Genomic DNA, 14,614 nt, shown 5'->3' on the forward strand with positions numbered 1-14,614 from the left:
ATCACAAAACGACTTGGTTTTGCAAGGGGGTAACCTGGGTTTTTGGCCCCGTGCTTGACAGCCACCTAAGGAAACCTACCAAACCCACACATTTCCGAAAACTAGACACCCAGGGGATTCCAGGGAGGTATGGTTTGTGTGGATCCCACAACGTTTTATTACCCAGAATCCCTGGCAAACCTCAAATTTAGCTGAAAAAAATCACTTTTTCCACACATTTTTGTGTGGGAAAGTTGTGGCATCACTGGGCTGACACAAATTTCCTACCATCCAGCGTTCTCCCAGGTCTCCCGATAAAAATGGTGCCTCACTTGTGTGGGAGGCCCAAGTACCCGCAACAGGCAAGGGTCCAAAACGTATTGAGGCGACATCAAAGTTGCCTATCACAAAACGACCTGGTTTTGCAAGGTTGTCACCTGGGTTTTTGGCCCCGTGCTCTGCGGCCAGCTAGGGAAACCTACCAAACCCTAACATTTCTGAAAACTAGACACCCAGGGGATTCCAGGGAGGTATGGCTTGCATGGATCCCCCAACGTTTTCTTACCCAGAATCCCCTGCAAACCTCAAATTAAGCTGAAAGAAATCACTTTTTCCTCACATTTTTGTGTGGGAAGGTTGTGGCATCACCAGGCTGTCACAAATTTCCTACCACCCAGAGTTCCCCCAGGTCTTCCAATAAAAATGGTGCCTCACTCGTGTGGGAGGCCCAAGTACCCACGACAGACAAGGTCCCAAAACATATTAAGGTGACATCAAAAATGACTATCACAAAACAACCTGCTTTTGAAAGGGGGTCACCTTGGTTTTTGGCCCCGTGCTCGGCGGCCAGCTAGCGAAACCTACCAAACCCACACATTTCTGAAAACTAGACACCAATGGGATTCCAGAGAGATATGGCCTGCGTGGCTCCCCCAAAGTTTTCTTACACAGAATCCCCTGCAAACCTCAAATTTAGCTGAAAAAAATCACTTTTTCCACATATTTTTGTGTGGGAAAGTTGTGGCCTCACCGGGCTGACACAAATTTCTTACCACCCAGCATTCCCCCAGGTCTGCCGATAAAAATGGTGCCTCACTCGTGTGGCAGGCCCAAGGACCCGCGACAGGCAAGGGCCCAAAATGTATTGAGGCGACATCAAAATTGCCCATCACAAAACGACCTGGTTTTGCAAGGGAGGTCACTGTTTTTTTGGCCCCGTGCTCGTCGGCCAGCTAGGGAAACCTCCAAAACCCACACATTTCTGAAAACTAGACACCCTGGGGATTCCAGGGAGGTATGGCCTGCATGGATCCCCCAACGTTTTCTTACCCAGAATCCCCTGCAAACCTGAAATTTTGCTGAAAAAATAACTTTTTCCACACATTTTAGTATGGGGAAGTTGTGGCATCACCAGGTTGACATAAATTTCCTACAATCCAGTGTTCCCCCAGGTCTCCCGATATAAATGGTGCCTTACTCGTGTGGGAGGCCCAAGTACTCACGACAGGCAAGGGCCTAAAACGTATTGAGGCGACATCAAACGTTGGGGGATCCACGCAAGCCATACCTCCCTCGAATTCCCCGGGTGTCTAGTTTTCAGAAATGTGTGGGTTTGGTAGGTTTCCCTAGATGGCCGCCGAGCCCGGGGCCAAAACCTCATGGGACCCCCTTTGAAAACCAGGTTGGTTTGTGATAGGTAATTTTGATGCCGCCTTACTAGGTTTTGGGCCTTTGCCTGTCGCGGGTACTTTACCCACCCACACAAGTGAGGTACCAATTTTCCTAGAAGAGTTTGCGGAATGCGTGGTGAGTGCAATTTTGAGGATCTAAATAGATTCCAGAACTTTCCACCTCAGAAATTTGAGGAAAATGTGTTTTTTATACAAATTTTGAGGTCTGCAAGGGATTCTGGGTAACAGAACCTGGTGAGAGCCAGACAAGTCACCCCATCCTGGATTCCACTTGGTGTCTAGTTTTAAAAAATGTATAGGTTTGCTGGGTTTCCCTAGGTACCCACGGAGCTAGGGTTCAAAATCCGCAGGTAGGCACATCCTCAAGAACATTGAGTGCCTAGTGGGCTCTCTGCCGCCCTGGGGAGGGGGGAAATCGAGGGCTATTGCACTGATATGCCCCCAAGAAGGCATAAAGACTGTGGCTATTCTTTTGGGGAGCTGGGGGCATTGGGATTCCCATTCTGGGAAGCCCCCACCCCTACTAGATGAAAAGCCAGCATAATAGCTGGCGCCTAGTGGCTACTGCCCCATGTGCCTCTTGGGGGGTTAGAAAGGCTGTGGCATCTTTTTTGGGGGGTGGGGGCAACCCCCACCCCGAACTTTGGAGAAAAAAATCCCTGGTGGCTAGTGGGCTTTCAGACCCACCCCGGAGGGGCAGATAAGGGGCTATTTCCCATCTGCCTCCCAGGGGGTGGCAGAAAGACTGTATAATTTGTTTGGGGGGTGGGGGCCTTAAAAATGTCCATTGTAGGCAACCCCCACCCCTACCTATATAAAAAAGAATCCCTGGCACTTAGTGGGCTTTCTACCCCCTCAGGGGCAGATCAGGGGCTATTTCCCCCATCTTCCTCCTAGAGGGGCAGCAAGTCTTTAGTTTTCTTTGGGGGGTAGGGTGGGGGCATTTGCATGCCCCTTCTGGGCAGCCCCCACCCCGGGCCTATAAAAAAGATATATTCCCTGGTGCCCCATCTGCACCCGGGGGGCAGCAATACTGTTATTGTGCAGGGGGATTGGGGGCTTTGGTGTGCCCATATTGGGTGCCCCCACCCCTAATTTACATAATAAAATAAATCCCTGGTTTCTAGTGGGCTTTCTTCCTCCGCGGGGGCAGATTGGGGGCTACTGCCCCGATCTTCTAGACTGGAATTGTGTGGGGGGAGGGGTGGGGGCATTGGCATGCCCATCTTGGGCAGCCCCCACACCTAAATTAAATGTAAAAAAGAAAACCCTGGCGTCTAGTGGGCTTTCTGCCCCCCCTGGGGACAGATTGGGGGCTACTGTCTCCATCTGCCCCCAGGGGGCAGAAAGACTCTAATTGTACGGGGGTGGGGCCATTGATGTGCCCATATTGGGGAGCCCCCACCCCTAATTAATTTAGGTAAAAAAATCCTTGTTTCTTGTGGGCTTTGTGCCCCAACGAGAGGGCAGATTGGGAGCTGCAGCCCCCATATGCCCCCCAGGGGGGGCAGAAAGACGGAATGAGGCCAAAAAATATGGGGGGAGCAAAGGCCCTTGGCCAAGGGGCCGCCCCCCTCCCTGGTGCCTAGTGGGTGGATCCCCAAGCAGGGATCCACTAGGGTGGGGTACCATAGGAAAGGGGAGATTCTCCCCTTTCCAACGATGCCTCTCCCATCTGTTTCGGTGCTCGGGGGCTCAGATAGCCCCACGAGCACCGAAACAATGAAACTGAAACTAAGTTTCATTTTCATTGCAATGACAACAGCACGCCATACGCGCGATTGTCATTGTAATAAAAATGCAAATTGGCCTCGGGAGGTTGGGGAAGCTGTTTCCCAACCTCCCGAGGCCAATAAAAAAAAGGGAAAACTCTCTGCTCTCTGCAGCAGGGGGATTTCGTGCCCCTGTCCTCATGATGGAATGGTTCTTTCATGAGCACAGGAGCACTGGTGCTCATGATGGAACCATTCCATCTTGAGCACCGAAGGGGTTAACATATACATGGCCCTTCTCATCTCCTTGATATCTTCTTTTGATATCAAAGTAACCTCATACGCTGACGATACGCAATTGATCTTATCCCTGGAGAAAGATTCCACTAAGGCGGAATTTAATTTTAAACTATGCCTAACAGAGGTCATCCAGTGGATGAAGCTAACCTGTCTCAGTTGTAATACAGATAAAACTGAGATCCTTCTGATAGGAAAGGGCAATCACTTTAAGCCGAGTGTGTGGTGGCCAGAAGGCGCAACAGCACCCCCTAAATACTGTTTAAGTGTCAAAAAACTTGGGAGTGAAATTCGATACTGCAACCTCCTTCCGAACACATGCCCTGACGGTTGCAGGGACTTGTTTCAATGTAATCAAAACACTTAAGAAATTCTTTGACTTTATTTCTCTTCCTGAAAGGAAAACACTTGCGGTGGCACTTATCCTGTCATGACTAGACTACTACAAGAGCCTACTAGCAGGAACAAATAAACAAGTACTTAAGAGACTACAAGTGGTACAGTACGTGGCTGCTTGCCTAGTTCTAAAACTGACACGTAGATCTTCCGCATCAGCGGCCCTTAAAACCCTGCACTGGCTACCTTTACATAAGAGAATCTTATTCAAGGTACTTTTAATCACCTTTAGAGCATCCTTGAATCTAGGACCAACGTATCTTTCAGCCAGATTCACCCGCTACACCACTGCCAGGACACTCAGATCCTCATCTGCAAACTTTCTCAAGCCCCCCTGCTTTAGGAGGAAAAACTGTAGCTAAATTAGGAACCAAAGCCTGCAATCTTATACCGACGCACCTAAGGCTGATCAAAACAGAAACCCAGTTCAGGAAGGCCCTGAAGACCTGGATCTTTTGATCCTCAGATGAAATTTGCTTGTCACTCATATAGTGTCCTCTCTTGTACACCTTGACTTTCTACTGCATAGCACCAGGATCCTCCTTTCGGAGGGACAGTTGCGCTTGATAAATACCTGTTCAAATTCAAAATAAAATTAAACGGGAAGCAGGTGAGATGCTGGATTCTCTACAAACGTTACAAAATAACAGATCATGTCAAATTATGTAGCCAGCAAGTTTGAACTGCGGGTATAAAACATGCCTTTTAACCACTTGCTTTGGAAAATGATGCTGTAAAATGCACCAGTTACCTCCATTAGGGAGAAACGGTAACTTGTCAGTACAATTCAGGGTTCGGGGTGGGTATGTGCACACCACCAGTTTAGCTGTTCACAAGCTACTGCTGCTTCTAGTGTAGGTCCGTGCGATAAGCCACGAACCAAGCAACAACCACACCAGCCTCCGCCCCCTTCCAACCCACTGGCTCGTGGGCTTCAGTTACCACGTGAATGAACAAACCAGGTGGCACACGCCAAGCTGTGGCTTTATTGTGTGTCTTTTAACATTACTCATTGCTATCAAGATCTCATCAGATAATTACTTACATAAAAGTACGACCAAGACCACCAGTAGCTCGGGATGAGAACTCCATTGACGCTCACTTGCACCGTATAGTAACCCGCTGGCATGGCTCTGGAAAAACACGGAAATAACGAGAAATGTTCATGCACGCACAACGAATCTAATATATATATACAAGTGAGTTCACTGTAGAAAGTATTTATCCTTTATAATCTGTGTTATTACTTTCTAATTTTTGTTGAACTTGCATGAGATAAACAATAATTAGATCTGAAATGTAAAATGAAATATACTTAAGATGAAATATATATTTTACCGTGTGTAGCAAGTTATTAAGGTGGAGTGACTGGCAGCTTTTTCTACATCACAAGGAAAAGACTGAGTCGAGGATACCATCTGTACTGAGTTCCCCTCGTTATTGTTGTTACTGTTGTCGCTGCTGTAGTCAAACTGGCTTGAGTCAGCGAAGCCTGAAAAGGATAACAAATAAACAATTGTATATACACGTTTGTTTCACAATGAGATACACTATATACGGTTTTAAAGTAACCTAACGTTTTTATAAAGATATGATTCCAGATGAATTATGAGTAGAAAAGCGTTCAGTTTTTGACTCTTTCTCCCAACCAGAAGTCGGAATGACTTCGGTGTAACTTGCAGTCCAGAACATGGCAGATTGAAAATTAAACCAGTAAGGCTCTTTTTACGAGGTGGCTGGAATTTGGTGTGAGGATACTGGATGGGTGGGTGTGTACATTGGGGTAGAGTCAGTATACTCACTTATTTTGTCCACATTCCGGGGAGAAAACTATTGAGGTTTTCTACCTATTCTAAGCAGGCAGAAGGTGTTGTGGTGTCCTGCTGTACATGTTCTAGTGTCTCTGCAGCGCCAGTTTTACCAGTCACTCTCATGAGGGCTGGCCACACTCACACTCATCCAAGACAGGCGTCATGAGTGACGTTGGCCTACTAATAAAAGGGCCTGAGTGCACATGCTTGTGGCCAGCTTACTACGCATAGTCACTGTGTCTGCGTCATTCTTACTTAGCATGTCGACCTAGGGCCCTCAATTTTAAAATGGCGACGAGGGGGTCCTGACCTGGTGTTTACTGGCAATCACTCTGCTTGTGGGGGAAGAGCAGCCTAAGTCGCCCCCACACCAGCTCCCAACACGACACGTACTGGAGCAGAAAGTGGTGCCACTATCAAGATGCCGGTGAAGGACGGGAACTGCAAGGTATGCCAGGGGTTGACATATCTATGCCACATACAGCATGCAGCACCCGCATGGTCCCCGAGCAGGATGCCATCAAACCAGAAGAGAGAAGTGCTGCCCCATAGAAGCGGAGCACTCCCAGCCACACAGCTGGTGTGGCTGTCAAGGCCATCACTTGCATGAACTTCAATGCCTCGCAGAAACAATGCTGTCACTGTCGTGAATAAAGAGCCCTGTGACCCTCACACCGAGGGGCGAGTGAGCCAGCAGCCCTGCCACCCCTATGTAGTCCGAGGAACTGGTAAGTGCAATGCTTGCACCAGCATTCCTTGCACCCACAGCACCACTGTGGAGCCTCTCCCTCACGCACAGATCAACCCCAGGATGGGAATGAATAGCACCACAGCAGTGGTAACCCCCACCCGCAAGCTAGCTGCCCTACCAACCCGCATTAGGAAAGGAGCCGCAGCCCCGATCCAGCAGTCAGCTGTGTCCCTACCTGCCAGTGACTAGGCCTTCTTCCTCATGCGGCTGGCCTCGCAGCCATCAAAGCACCTGACAAAGGCTGTGTGCATCCAGGCTATATCCTTGGTTTGTCTTCCTGTTACCAAGACTGGCTTAGCCTGAAATTTCAGGCGGCGACAACACCACTTAGGGGTTGCTTGCAGCAATGCAACAGGCGACAGGACTCTGGAAGCAGCTGCAGCACTACCTGATTGCCAATGAGCCAAACAGCACCAGGCCCAAAAGAGCCCCGGTTCTTGCGCAACAAACATGGCGCGCTGCCGCCTAGCAATAGCAGATAGTGACATCCATTGCAGCACTAAAAATGCACTGCCCTAGCAAGAATAATGCCATAAGTTAAGTGGAAAGCAAGATAGTAAAACCAAAGGCAGCTCCATGCTGATCCCCAAGGAGAACATATAAGCACCGCACAACCCTGCTAACCAGCCAGCAGCACACCGAATGCCACATACCTACCAGTGTTCTCCTGCCGCCAATGCCTGCTGCTAGGAGCCAGCAGCAACAGTCACCGGGTCCTATACTGTGGTGTTCCTCTGGAAGAAAAGACTGCCTGCTCAAGCCTAACTGTGCTCACAGGAGAGGCAGACTGGCACAAGGCCTAGCAAGGCGTGGCGTCAAAGACGAATACGCGAGAATGTGCAAGAGAGCCTGAGAATACCCGAGAGAGTGGCGCTCTGTCACCACTGCAAGTGAGAAGAGCAGGGACACTTCAACAGAGACTAAGCAAGTTACACTTAGAGCCTGGTTGCCCACCAGATGCCTGCAAACGAGATGCCGCACATGCGCTGCGCATCCCGGAGAAAAGAGGGGAGTACAGGCCTAGCGTGGTCTGAATGCAGGAACGAGAGCGTCTACACCTGAAACTATTTAGTAGGTGCCACCAACACTGCCTTAAGTCTGTGTTGTACATCGGCCCATTACAGGCATGAGGAGAGCTGCCACCACCGCAACATGAAAAACAGAATGTGGCACGACACCACATCGTGAAGAAAAGAAGAATGGCAGTCCTGTCACCCTGAACAATCAGACGGCCACAGGTGCGCTGTAGAGATCAATAATCAAAGAAGGAGGACACACAACACTACAAGAGTACACCTGCAGACACAGGACAGCCACCAAGGCGGGGCGACGTCCCTGGAGACAACTCAATGGGAGAACCACATGTAAGCTACCGGCAAGCGCAAACAGGTCTCTCCCCCTACTCTTCCCAGTGAGGCCATCATTCTCCGAGTGGCAGTTGTTTGAGTCAGATGGCATCACTGCTTGTGATCACACATGCCACAAGACAAGAACAGCACCAGCAAAGACACAGAGCTAGGTGGCTGCAAAGTCCCCCAATCATCCTCACTCCAAGCGAATCACCACCACCTGCCGTCCAGGTCTAATGGCAACCACATCACCATTGCCATGTGCATCACCCAATCCAGCGAAGGAACAACTCATCACCATGGTAGAGCCTTGTACCTGCAAAACTTCAAGAGACTTAAGGCACCCCTGGCAAGAATGGTCATCACAGTGCCCAGATGCCCCAAGAGAGGCCTCTGCAGTGGGTCTCCACCGATGCTCCTGATGCAGCATGTTTGAACTGTTTGACACCAACAGCATCACCGCAAGAGCATGTAGGCCCATCCAACAGTTTGTAAGTGGACATTAATCCAAAGGACAAGCTGCAAAAGAATCCAGACTCCGTCTACACAGTGTTCGTGCCCAGTGGTAGCTGGTTAAATTATGGACATGTGCTGAGATGCCCGAGGGCTCCCAGCTGCACCTGTACACCACTGTCCTGTGGACTACCTCTCGAGACTGTGGTGCTTTAGTTGTTTTCATTCCTTCTCACAGGTTGGACTTTGTTTTGTTTTTAATAAAGTTTGGGAGGAATGTAGGGTCCTACTGGACACGTTCTAGTGTCTCAGCAGGCACCAGTTTTACAAGCCACTACCTCGAGGGCTGATCACAGTCACACCTAACCAAGACTGGCATCGCGAGTGACAAGGGCCTACCAATAAAGTGGGCAGAGTGTAAGTGCTCATAGCCATTTCACAAAGCACACTCACTGTGTCTGCATCATTATTACTTAACATGTGGTCCTAGGGCCCACAATTTTACAAGTGTCAGCTGGAGAGCTGCAGGCAGGCAGGTGGCTTATGTGGGGGTTCTGGGCTTCTGTTGTTACAGGGAAGCAGAGTCTGCGGGTAGGGGACAGACTTTGCTACTATCCGGAGTCTACAGCCCCTGCTGCAGTAAAATGAGGGCTCAGTCACACTTGGAGACACTTGTGATTGTGGGTGGGGTACTCAACCCAGATAGCACTCCGGGATAAATTGCCCCTCTAGTAATGAGGACCTTAACCGCATGTTGTTCTTTTGAAGTGGATTCTGCCACAAATCATTAACAAATAGAAACGCATATGTAATAAATAAGGAAAAACAGCACAAGTGACGTTTGAACAGTTTTTCACAATATTATTCTTTCTATTGTTAAAAAAAAATACACTGAAGGCTTTTGTGGCTTGCACACTTTTCCATTAAATCAACTGGTACATGGGGGGCATGGCTAACCGCCAAACATGGCAGTCGCAGATTAGTGGAGCTCCTGAGCCCGGGCTGAATAATCCTGATAAATTACCGCTAGCCTGGACTCATTAAGTCAGAAACAACAATCTACCAGAGCAGAGAAGCCAGGACACACCAGCTGGATGACAAAGCAACAGATACCAGCACCGGGAAGCCCGAAGTCCGAGGTGAGGCCTGCGCCTAGTGCGGTCCCTGAAGTGTGGCGGCGGCCCACTACTGTGACTTGTGTGATGCGCCCCGACTCGGGGCCCTCGGGGCATTAAGCAGCACGGAGCCGGCGCACAGACTCAGCACACACCAGTACTCTGTTTGGAGACCGCGCCCCAGAGCGGGCGGCTCCTTTTATTAGTAACCCCGCAGGCCACGTTTGGCCCGCGGATGGAGTGGGGCGGTCCTGCAACCACTAGACCGTGAGATGCTACAACTTGGAGGGGGGAGGTCTTCTGGCAAAGTGCTGTGAGCAGGTCGAGGGCTGCGGAGGGTGTCGACTGCTTCCTGATACCCTTACCGCTCACCTGCTGTCTGTTAGGCATGGGAATTGAAAAACGTTGTGGTGTCTCGACATAGAACATTTATCAATTGACCTTTGCAAAGGTTATAGAAAGGAAACTTTACACGCTAAGATCAGACGAGCCACTAATTACAGTCTAGCAGTCCATTAATTCGGACACCCTCAATTATGACAATTACCCCCAAATGCATACATTAAAAAAGAAAAAAAAAGACTTTGATTGTATAAACACTAGATGACCAGAACTCTTTAAACCTAACTGGTGCTTACCCTGCACATCAACCAGATGCAAATGTTTATTAATGTACATACACTGTCTGCCTCAAAGCACCTAAGAAACTGGTCCACATGTTCAGCACTATACAAAGTAAGTTAAATGAATAACCCTTTGGTAAAGTCTTTTTCTAGCTTCTCAAAAACAGGATGGGGTGTCCTGTCAAAGAAGAGAGCTGTGGGTTGGACAGAGTTATGGAGGAGCCACATGATACTGCTGCATTTCCATTCATGTGTGGATGTTGTGACTGCCTCGCAGTCTAGCATCTGTTGTCGAATGTGTAGATGTCAACAAAATTATTTTTAGCTAGACTAATAATGGTGTACGAGAGGTGAAGCACAACGCCAGAAATCTTCCAAAAGATGACCAGTCACCTTTCAGTCACTAAGTGCTGTTTTCTGAAGAGAAAATTCTGCCCAGATGGTGTTAATCTACGCATGATTTTTCAGCATTTGTAAATAAGCACCCTACATATTCAAATATAGGTCGAATGAGGTGTAACACATCGATTGCTTTCTTGTCAATAACATTTTCTTTCACTATTCATGCACAATCATGTTTACAGCAAATACATCTTTCTAAACACAGCAGATTGTTCAAGAATGGTAAACTCATTAGGCCTGAGGAATGTTAGTCTCCCACTGAGATATGCACAGAATTAATAGATATTGTGCAGAACTGTTGTGCAAGACTGCTTGTTACTCCAAGTCCGTAGCGGAACCAGCGTACGTGCTTACAGCTTCAGGGTACTTCAAGACGCAACATTTGCGTGTTTTTTTTTATGTCAGTCCCCCCCTTCTGTCTTTTTGCTGAGATCAGCTGTCCACACAGAAGTGGATGCCTGCTTGTGCCCCGGGGGAACTGGAGGACAGCCGTTAGCATTTCCAATGCAATAGGTCTCGCATTTATGCTAGTTTGAGCTATTGACTTTGCAAATGACAATGACTTTTATTTATGTTTCAAAAACGAAAACAAGAATAAAAGCCATTGCCGTTTGCAATGTCAATAGCTCAAACTCGCATAAATGCGAGACCTATTGCATTGCAAATGCTTGTTTGTAAATAAGATTGAGACCATTATGAACAGCATCACTCCCTGTTCACCACTTAATCTGTTCACGGATCTGGTAGATATTCAAACTCCTACCTGCTTCCTAACTTAATGCAAGAGGACCTAGCACTCCTATTGACAAAGGTAAAGTCTGGTTCTCCAACTGACATCTGCCCTTTGAAGGTCTTGAAAGCAATATGTACTTGGATGCCTGACCGTATATTGTCATTTCTTAACTAATCTGTCAATATGGGGATGGTCCCTTGGTCCTTTAAGAAAGCGAATATTGACCCAATTATAAAGAAAGCTGGTGCTGATCCTATGGATATGAAAAACTTCCGGCCTATCTTGCTTTTACCCTTTTTTGCCAAACTACTCGAGGCCCACATAGCACGTCATCTATGTCTATTCATTGAAGAGTCAGGCTTCATGGTTCCTGCACAAGCAGGATTTCGACCAGCACACTCTACAGAAGCAGTGATTATGTCTGTTGTTGATGACATGCGAAAAGAGGTAGATAATGGCAACGTCCAAGTCCTAGTGCTATTGGACTTGTCTGTGGCCTTTGATACGGTCGACCATAGTATTTTGGCCAACCAGATCAGGGCCGCGGGCTTCTGACATTCGGCATTGAACTGGCTTCTCTCCTTTTTGAGGGACAGATCTCAATCAGTTAGGCTACCTCCTTATTAATTTTCAGAGGTGCAACTGAATTGCAGGGTTCCTCAAGGTTCTTTGCTGTCTCCCCACCTTTATAACATCTATATTTGTCCCCTGATCAATGTCCTCAAACACAAAGAAATCAACATCTTTCATTCTGCAGATGACATGCAACTATTATTTACGCTTAGTGACTGCCCTTCATCTCGCCACTTGTTTCAGGATACTATGTGGTTCATCCGAGACTGGATGAACTCCAATCATTTGAAGCTGAACCCTGATAAAATAGAGATAATGCTCACAAAAAAGTTAGGTGAACTATTGGTGCCCCTCGTTCTGGCCTAGTGAGATGGGTGTTACCCCCTTACCCAAAAAAGCTGTAAAAAGCCTGGGTGTCATAATAGATGCAGAACTTTCTTTTAACTAGCAGGTAGGAGCCGTGTCTTCTGCCTGCTTCTGCCATATATGTCGCGTAAAAAAGATTTAAAAAATCCTTATTAAGGAGGCTTTGATCCAAGTAATCATAGCTCTAGTCATGTCTAGATTAGAATATGCTAAAGCAATTTACCTGGGCCTTCCTAAAATCATTCAGCGCAGGTGCCAGCTTATTCAACATTAGGCTGCTTGGCTTATTTACGCTCTAGCCAAACATTGCCTTATCTCCCAGATGGACCTTCATTGGCTGCCAGTTGGACAGAGATCAATGTTTAAAGCATGTTGCATGGTTTTTAAGCCCCTGTGCCTGAGATACCCTCCCTTCGTGAAGTCTAGAATTATTAAATACTGTCCATCCAGAGCTTTAAGATCTAGTAACTCGCACCTCTTGACACTTCCGCCTTGGAAAAAGCAAAGGATCGGCAGGCGTAGGTTTGCCGTTATCGCCCCTTGTGTATGGAAGAGCCTGCCTTTGGACCTAAGGGCCTCAATGGACCTTGCCACATTTAGGAAACTCCTGAAAGCACTGCTTTTTAGACAGGCTTATTACTAAGGGAGGTTGAAGTTGACTGGTTACCTAGTACCAAGAGACCGTCTGGCAGATGTGCGCTTTACAAATGGGCAGTAACATAACATAACATAAAATAATATAACATAACAACTCTATAGTTTACATAAAGGTGATTATATAAAATCAGGGTCCTGCAACGTAGCAGCTCATAAGATCAAGATAAAAAAAAACTCCATCAATTGCTCCATTTATTGGAGTCCACTGGACAAAAATGACTCTAAACTCGCCCAGCTGGGAGCGCACCTGAGAATAAAGCATGTAACCTCTGTGGGTGAGGGCCTTGAGTCCAGTTAAAGAAGAACCCTTTTAATAGCTAATCACCTGTCCTACTATACATCTAAATAGTGATTTTCTCTGTGCCTTCCAGAATGCTAGACCTATTGATTTATGACTTCCAGGCTAATCAGCACCAGAAGAACATAGGGGCCCTGATTGATCCTTGTGTGCTCCCTCTGTGCCCATGCGACCACACCCTAGTTCCTTATTTTAATGAGATACCATTGTGCCCCTTTGAGTTGCAAGTTATGTCTTCACTATATAAGGATTCGATGACCAGATTTCACTATCTGAGTCTCTGGGGTACCGTCCAATATTAACTCCAAATATGGAAAGAAGGTTTGTTTTCCCATTCTGATAACTCTTCACCAGGAACACTAAGACACTCCCTTTTTAGTGCTACAACCTTAATTTTCTTCCTCACAGGTTACATCAATTACAAGGTGTAGTTATGGTAATTTTGCTGGCAGCAAAACAAACTAGAGACACTGAACAGTATAAAAGGCAGAAGAGTTTAGGGGGATGAATGCCAGATCCTTAAATAGTTATGAACAGCACAGAGTTTATGATCAGTTAGTGATTGCAAACAGTATATATAGCATGTAATGGAGGCTCCTAGTGTGTCTAGTGTATTTCTTGTGTGATGTCAATTTGCTTTGTTGATTCTCTGTTTGAATATTAATTTCTCAGTACATATATTTCACTATCCAAAGTTTTATCATAGAGCTGCTGTTTTTTTAAATAAAATATTCCAGGCTATTCATTAAATCTTTACTTCAATGTTCATAATTGTGTTATCCTGTAAGTAGTCTCTCATTGACACTATCTCCTTTGAGCTCGGTTTTAGCTGCTCAGCCAAGTAACTCCTGGGTCAAAGATGAAAGGAGGCCAACCTTTCATTGCACAGAAAGTTCCCGGGGCCGTATCACACTAAGTGCCCTGGGGGCGCAATGGCATTGTCGGCCACTTTACGTGCCCCAGGGGCACTGGACATTACAAAAGGGGCAGCAGATGCATGTGCGTCCTCTTCTGTAATACTGAAAGCGCTGGTGCACGTACAGCGCCAGCGCTTTCTCAAGAGGGCATTTCCTCATTTGCATGAGGGTGTGGCCCCATGCAAATGAGGAATCCCTTTGCCTCTGCGCTTGCACCGTATTACCGACTCAGGCGCAGAGGCAAAGAAGCTCTCAGGAGGAGCACTGACAATGGGCCACCGAAAAAGTGCCACACTGTCAGTGCGCCCCCTGATAGTAGTCCTCTGGAGGGGGGCCCCCCGACATCCCCTTGCAGGTGGGTACAGTCACTCACTGCACCCGCCTGCAAGGGGATCTCTAATCCCCCTTCAAAGTGCAGATGAGTGTCTGCCCGCACTGTGAAACACGGAGCGCCTGCCTTAATGCCACTTCATATTTCACATGAATGCGCT

General features: G+C 47.4%; 1 protein-coding gene across 1 annotated transcript in view; it reads right to left on the reverse strand.

Annotated features, from left to right (window-relative positions):
• LOC146830898 (fibrocystin-L-like) overlaps positions 1-14,614 on the reverse strand; it is a 1,500,901-nt gene that overhangs the window by 1,383,990 nt on the left and 102,297 nt on the right. The window contains exons 4-5 of the mRNA XM_085605087.1: positions 5,414-5,567; positions 5,121-5,208 (exon numbers count right to left, since the gene is read on the reverse strand). Of these exons, the coding sequence (XP_085461213.1) occupies positions 5,121-5,208; positions 5,414-5,567 (242 nt within the window). The remainder of the gene's footprint in view (positions 1-5,120; positions 5,209-5,413; positions 5,568-14,614) is intronic.

This window comes from Triturus cristatus, chromosome 5_1 (genome assembly GCF_964204655.1).
Source record: "Triturus cristatus chromosome 5_1, aTriCri1.1, whole genome shotgun sequence".
Classification (NCBI taxonomy): Eukaryota; Metazoa; Chordata; class Amphibia; order Caudata; family Salamandridae; genus Triturus; species Triturus cristatus.